This window comes from Etheostoma spectabile, chromosome 20 (assembly GCF_008692095.1).
Source record: "Etheostoma spectabile isolate EspeVRDwgs_2016 chromosome 20, UIUC_Espe_1.0, whole genome shotgun sequence".
NCBI classification, from domain to species: domain Eukaryota; kingdom Metazoa; phylum Chordata; class Actinopteri; order Perciformes; family Percidae; genus Etheostoma; species Etheostoma spectabile.
Genome location: NC_045752.1, coordinates 19,376,983 through 19,384,730, shown reverse-complemented (window position 1 = coordinate 19,384,730; position 7,748 = coordinate 19,376,983). Strand labels below are relative to the sequence as shown.

The 7,748-nt window shown below is 42.6% G+C and overlaps 1 protein-coding gene across 1 annotated transcript in view; it reads left to right on the top strand.

Annotated features, from left to right (window-relative positions):
* The first annotated feature begins 427 nt into the window (after positions 1–427).
* The window catches only part of gabrb1 (gamma-aminobutyric acid type A receptor subunit beta1), a 60,397-nt gene continuing 53,076 nt past the window's right edge, over positions 428–7,748 (top strand). The window contains exons 1-4 of the mRNA XM_032499820.1: positions 428–454; positions 1,524–1,663; positions 1,746–1,837; positions 1,941–2,008. Of these exons, the coding sequence (XP_032355711.1) occupies positions 443–454; positions 1,524–1,663; positions 1,746–1,837; positions 1,941–2,008 (312 nt within the window). The 5' untranslated portion in view covers positions 428–442. The remainder of the gene's footprint in view (positions 455–1,523; positions 1,664–1,745; positions 1,838–1,940; positions 2,009–7,748) is intronic.

Here is a 7,748-nt window from a genome sequence, read left to right as displayed (position 1 = left end):
TTCTTTATTGATCTTTTTCCCTCCCTCCCTTTTTTTTTAAATTTTTTTTTATTGGATTTTATTGTGAAGCATTTTTTGATTTTTATCTGCGAAAGGTGCTATACAATTAAATTACTTGTAGAATTAATTTTTTTTTTTTTACTTTAAAGATAGGCTACCCATTAAGGATCATAAGGTAGAATAAATTCCTGTATTGAAATTGTCATTATTTGGCTAAAGATTTCTTTTTCTTTCCGCCTACCTTGCAGACACAACTACTAAGCTTTATGCAAATATTTACGTAATGACGTCACAAATATACAAATGAACGTATGACGTCAGTTAGCGACTTCTAGCAACTTTTAGGACAGCCAGCGACTTTCGTTACTGAGGAGTTGGCAACACAGCAACCAGGACCCGAACCCCCCATGTAGTCCTGTGGTTTGGAGGACTTGTTGGTTGGATGGGAACATGGGTATGGAAGATTTCAGCAGTTTTTGTCGCTTTTATTCTGTTTTTTTTGGCGCTTTCAACATTGTTTGCAATGATTTTGTCGCTTGTTTCCGACATTTTATTACATTTGTGCTTTTTACCAAAATTGTTGTGTTGTGTCAGGCATTCGTTGTGTCAGTTTCTTTTCATTTTCACGCCTTTTTGACGTTTTTTGTCTTTTTTTTTTGCTAGTGCTTTGTTGACGCTTTTAAAGCTTTCGTCGCCGTTTTGCTTGCTTTAAAAAAAGAAGATGTTTTCTTTACCTTTTTCAAGGTTTTTGTCAAAGTTTAAGGCTTTCTTCAATGTTTATGTCGCTTTTTAAAAATCGTTTTAACCTTTTTCTACTTTACTCATGCCATTAGCTGCCACGGGGCGGCCATGTTTTAATTTACTTCTTCAAACAAAAAAACTTTATTGACAGGGGTACAAGAATGTCAGAAAAAAACATTACTAAACGAATAATGAAGTTGGTGTGTAGCAGGAATGCGCAGCTCTTCGGACGTGCTTGTGTTACATGACACACACACACACTCTCTCTCTCTCACCCTCTCTCACCCTCTCTCTCTCACCCTCTTTCCCCCCCCCCCCCCCCCGGCTTACTAAAGGTGACCGCGCTCACTGCTCATTACTTAACGTCTTCACATTGAGCGGCAGCGGGAAGACGAGTTTGCCGCAGATTTGCCCCGGTGCTCCGGACACACTGCTGTGTCTGCTGGGGAAAAAATCTGACAGAGCTGCCGGAGGCGTGTGTGTGTGTGTGTGTGTGGGTGGGTGTGTGTGTGTGTGCGCGCGCGTGTGTGTGTAGGCCTATATGCTTATGCGTGTGTCTGTGTGTAGGCTACATGTGTGTGTTGCCTGGCATCTAGTGTGCCGGGAGTGTATGCGCCTCCTCATGCGCCAACCTCCACTCTGTAAAGTCTCCACACCTACGGGCGCTTGTTCTTTTTTTTCATCATCATCGCGCTTTTGGTCATTTTTGTCTCACCTTGCCACTGACGCTTGAATGTTGATACAACGACGCGCATGCGTTGCTCTCGGAATCATTTGTGCAGCCTAAGTTTGCATCCCTGAGATCTTGTGGTACAAAGTCGTCGGCAGGATCCGAGTTAGTGATGTGGACTACTCTGGACCGCGGATGCTGGGGAGTCTCGTGCTTGTCCTTGCTGGCGAGTGTGGTCTGCGGGGCGCAAAGGTGAGATCACATAATAACATCACGCCGTGTATTTAGCCTGTTTCAGACAGTTCTGAATTGAAACGTGTGTGCTTGTCCTCAGCGCTAACGAACCTAGCAACATGTCCTACGTGAAAGCCACCGTGGACAAGCTGCTCAAGGGCTATGACATCCGTCTGCGGCCTGATTTTGGAGGTAAAAAAAGCTGCCGGTGTCCGCTATGTATGTGGTAATCAGCCGGCTGCTGCAGCGCTGTATAGTGCATACTGATACTCTGCTGGCATGTTGTTTTCAACAGGCGCCCCCGTGGATGTAGGCATGAGCATAGATATCGCCAGCATTGACATGGTGTCTGAAGTCAACATGGTGAGTTTACCTTCTCCATTCTCCCTATACTGTAGGTGATGCGGTATGACACACACACACACACACACACACACACACACACACACACACACACACTTTATTTTTTTCCGCGCACTCTTCCAAAAACAGACGGAGAGAGGAGAGAAATCCGTGTCAGCCCGGTTTTGCCTCTGTAGTTGGTGCAGCGCTGCTCTTGAAGGAAAACTAGCCCCGAGCCCCCCCCTTCCCTCCCTTCCCTCCCTACCTCGTGCTCCCTTTTCAGCACCATGGAGAGATCCGCAATGTGTCAAAGCCAATCCGTATGCATCGAGTACTTCACCGCGGTGGCACAACCAGCGAGCGCTGCGAATTAAAGAGAGAGAGCGAGAGAGAGAGAGACTTGTTAACTCATTCCACACACGCATCTGCGGCCAGTGTGAGCCCGGTGTCAGAAGAAGCGGGCAAACTGACACAATAAGGGGGTGGGGGGGGAGAGGAAATAAGACGTCTATGTGCATGTTTTGTCCCTTTTTTCTGGCCTCAGTGCAGTAATTACATAAGGACTGACTGAGAGTATGAGTCAACAGGAGGAAGGAGGCCCAGAAAAGCAGAGTGTCTGCGGAATATAATGTGACCACTTAATACAGAGTACAATGCAACACCATTAGTGTTTACAGTGGGACCAACTGTGTGAAATCGGCAAGTGTGTGTGTGTGTGTGTGTATGTGGATGTTTGTGTGTGCGTGCGCACAGGGATTCAGATTAAACTGATGATAATGTACAGTACACCTGAACTGCTGTTGCTTTACTGCAGCTTTACGTAGGCTACAGTCTGATCTCTGTTGTGTAACTTCCCTTTACCTACCTGCATGCAGTAACTCTCCTCTTAGATCCAGATATATGGCCCCTTTTATTCTTCATCGTGAGAAAGAGATATTAGTAAATGCAAGGCAGCTTTATTTCTATAGCACATTTCAGCAACAAGGCAATTCAAGTGCTTCACATAAAACATTAAAGAGCAGTTAAAGGAACACGTCGCTGTTTGCTGAATTAGGTCTTGTCACGCTCCCCCCTAGCTGTAGATAGGTGGGCCAACGCATTTTTGTCTCAGTGCATGGATTGATTTAGTCCGGTGAAACACTGGCAGCGCCGCCGCTAGGTAGCTTAGCGTAGTGAATGGAATCCTATGTTGCTGGTTAGCATGCTGTGAGTAAAAGTGACTCGACAAAAAAACCAAAAACAAATTACTTCTTGTGACCTGTGTATTCACAACGAGTACAAATAGCTAGACAGAGTAAGACTAGATGATTTCCTAGGCAGATATTGACTTGGGACTATATTTGGTGGAAGCACACACAGCCGAAGCACTGTCCTAAGTCACAAGACGTTTTGGTTGGCTCTCTTGCATGAGCGTCACGACGTTAACAGACGCAGAAACGATTACTTAAGTTTAAAGAAAAGATGGATTGATTAAGTCGTTCACCCAGGAAACGCTCGTTCAATCTTCTTGAAAATATTTGGTTTTCAACGCAAATTGAACTCTCCTCATCGGCTTGAAAGCGCTGTGTTTCATTTTGACACCAAGTTGTGCTATTTCATTTTAAGATTATTTTCCGTTGGATATTGAAATGCATAAATAAGTGTTTTGGCATGGCCGGCCAAGTGGCTCTGTATCCATGGTAATGAAAGGAGGATTTAACCCTCGTGTTGTCTTCCCGTCGACCATGCAACTTTGTGTTTTTCTGGGTTGAAATTTCAACGTTTTGTTGTTCTTTTTCTACACTTTCAATTTCAACATTATTGTCAATTTTATTCAATTTTTTTGTCACTTTTTTTAATGATGTAAGTAAAATATGTTAACATTTTTCTTGTTGCTTCTCCGATTTCTTTTTCAGCATTTAAAAAATAATGTTTTTGTCGTTTTTTTTCAACATTTGTCACTTTTTTCATTGCTCTTTTGTCATCGTTCTGATACAGAAAGTTTTTGTAAACAGGTCAAATTTGACCCGAGGACAACCTGATCCTAAAACATCCCCCCCTCTGCATTTCTCACAAGTTGCACCATGCAGATACGTGGTGCATACAACTGAATGCTGCTTCTTCGTGTTTATGCAGGAGCATTAAAATAGCTAAAGGCTCACACACACACACACACACACACACGTATTTTCCCCACTCGCACCACATTGGGCGGTCTTCTTTTGCCTACCTCCGAGCTCGGGTCCTGCATCAGAGGCCTGGCAGCCCTAGCTCTTCCTAGGACCGCACTCAGACAGAGATCTCAGATGTTGTTGCTGAGATTTGCTGGAGCCACTGTCCCACTTTGGAGGTTACAGCCTGGAACTGCTGTTCCCTTCCCTTTCCACAGCTTTCTCTCTAAACCCTCGATATTTTCCAAGCTTCTCGCGTTCCTCCTTCTTGATGTTGTCATCTATCACAACTACCTTATTCTGCTGTTTGCCCAAAATGTCCCAGTTAGAGAGGAAATGTCGTAAATGTACTTTTTTGTAAAACTTTACAATCCTTCCCCAAAAGAACCAAGCAGACCTGCATTGTAGCACGATGCACATGTTTTTCAAATCTTGCCATTCTCACCGTGTGGCCTGCTAGCTCGAGGCTGGAGTGGCAGTAGCTCACTCAGTAGGGAGTTGGGTTGGGAACTGGAGGGTCCCTGGTTCAAGTCCACATACGGACCAAAGTATGGTGGTGGACTGGGAGCTGGAGAAGTGCTCTTGAGAAAGGCACTGAACCCCCAACTGCTCAGGGTGCCTTTCCATGGGCAGCCCCCTCACCCTGACATCTCTCCATTTAGTGTATGTATAGGTACTGAGCATGTTCAAGCCTGTGTGTAATAACAACACAGTGAAAACATTGTACTATAGATTAATAAAGGATACATTATTAATATTTGTTTGTTGTAGTTTCCCATAGCGAAGGGATTTATCCTGGAAATGTACTTGTTGATCCAGACTCGGTGGAAACAACCTGTGATAATATATGATATGATGATAGATGTTAGGAATGAGAATGCGTTGGTTTTTGCTCCTACTACTTATTTCACTACAGTAGTGGATATATTGTAGATAACCCTGACGGTCGGAATTCAATTGTGGTGCATGTTGAAAATGTTTTACACATACAAAAAGGCAAATTGAAACTCAGGAGTGCTTCATACCGAGAAACTTTAACTCGCTAACATCACATTTTCTGCTTCTTTACCACCTTTGGTGAAAAAAGCAACAGCTCCCAAAATGTGGGGCATGCCCCTAGGTGGGGTGCAGACCCATTGCAGTTGATCGGGGGTAAAATGTGGAGTAGCAATACATTTTTTTTTTCTCACAATTTTCACCACAGCAGATATGTTGACCTATAGAACTCGTGTCGATTTAATATTGAAGCTGCATGCTGTATTAGTATTTTTTTTTACAAGTGGTCACATAACTGTGTCATGTCAAAAGGCTCAGTCTAGAAAGAGGCTGGTTGCTGCCACTTGAATGTCTGTACCAGTGGCGTAACGAGCCAACGCCGGGCCCTTAAGCAGGATTATCAAGACGGGCCCCTCTACCACAGCACATGATGACGGCGCAATGTCCATGAGTAGGCTACCATGAATAGGACAGGACAGGATCATAGAGACACAGCATATAAGAGATGAGATGACTGACAAAGTCAGGAGTGGCCTATGCGCACCACAAAAAAAAAAGTAACACTGGTAAATGCTTACCATAATATATGGGCAAACACCCAAAGGCAGTCCCGCCAGGATTTCGCGGCCTTTTCTTGAGATTGTTCCGGCCCAAATTGGCTGATTTCACAGGAGCTTTTGTAAAAAAATAAAATTGCAATAACAGTTGCAATGTCTTTTGAATGTTTGCTACAGTCGAGATGCGGAAGACAGTTAAAGTTGCAAAAAAGTTTGAGGAGGATAGTAATTATTACTATTAATTAATTACTCTGGGCTGAGATGTCCTAGGAACCTCACCAAAAAGGCTTAGAGGGCTGCAAATGTTGGTATGATATGAAAATGGCTGGTGGATTTGAGACAAAGGTATTGAATGAATCAAATATGAACACATCTGTCACTGTCCGTGGCTTGTTGATCTTACATTTCCTTTCCTGGGCTGGGACACACATTCGTACAGTTTTATTGGACTTTAACTTATCATTGCACTTACAATAGCAAGCGTAGTTGTCCTCAATTTAGGTCATTCTGCACATCTCATCTGCAGTTTTTTCTTCATCCACCGTGTGTGTTTGTGTGCGTGTGAGTGTGCGTTAGTGTCAGTTGCAGGGGGGAACTGAGGCTGCTGCAGAGAGCCGACAGGATTGAAACAACAGCCGCTTCATCAATGTACTTTACAGCGTACATTGATGTTAAAATGTAAACAGGTTGCCAGGACGGTCTGAGATGTCTTTTGTTGTACATATTGTTGGTAAATGATGATGTGTGCACTGGGCCCTGTATACCATGGAGCTCTGCGGTTCATCACTGGTTTTAAACCTCTGATGCACCATTGTGGACTTAATGAATGTGTTGGAGGACCTTCTCTTTCAACACAGAGACTTCAACACTGGCATACAGTATCTTCATAAACAAGGCTATTTTAGGTGTACTTCTATCCTACCTTCCGACCTATAGCCACACCCATGCTAAAGTTGATAAAAAAAAAAAAAACATCTTTTGGAAATTGATTTTAATGCCTTAATTAAAAAAAACGATTGGAATATCCTTCTAAAAGACACCAATTTTCTTTGCGAATGAATAATGTATTGTAAATAAATAAATGCTCTTCCTTAAAAGACAAGGGTCATGAGTATACACACCCCTCAATGCAAATCAAACCAGCTATTAAGCTAACTGAAATAACACCATGCCAATCTCTATGTATGGTGAAGGGTATGTGATGATGGGGGGGCGGGGGAGGGGGGCTGTTTTAATTCCTAAGGCCAAGGGAACTTTATCAGGATGCATAGTATCCTGATCCATGAAATAACTGGCCTTTAAAAACAGACAGGTGCCTGCCTTTATGGTAATATATCATATGTGTGTGTATACTTATGCACCCTATATTTGAAGGAAGAACAGTTTTATTTCTTTTTTCATTTATTCCTTAAAGGTTGGATTATACTATTTTTTTAAATGAAGGCATTAAGATAATTTTTTTATTTTATTTCTCTTTTTAATCAACTTTAGCCTGGGTGTGTAAACTTATGCAAGCCACTGTCACTGTCAATAGTATCGGGAATTACATCTTCGTTCCCAGGATCTTTTCCTTCTGTCTGTTCCAAAGGTTAGAACTGAACTGGGAGAAAGGTGTTTAAGTTTGCTGCTCCCTCTACCTGGAACAAGTTACAGAAATCCATGAAACTTACTGAGCTGCTCTCATTGGTCGCTATAAAGAGGATGTTGATTGACTTGGAGGCAGCCACATCTGACTGCAGATGTTTTGCCAGATGTGTTTAGGATTGGGGTTGACTTTGCTCCTCATTTGCATAAAGTTGCAACTTTAAGTTTAGCCCAACTGAGCTAAAAGCTGAGCTAAGGTGGAGGCTGGGGGTGTAGCCTTGACCAACTGCCACTTTGCTCATTTGAAAGTCATGATGTCTCTCTCTCATTGGTGGGCCAAATTAATTTAACTTTCATATCTTAAGTTTGTATTTTTATACATTTTATTTATCAGAACTTTAATATAGTTTGATGTTCCTCTGTCTGACAATAAAACAAATTATTATTATATTATTTTAGTGAGAACTCATAAAT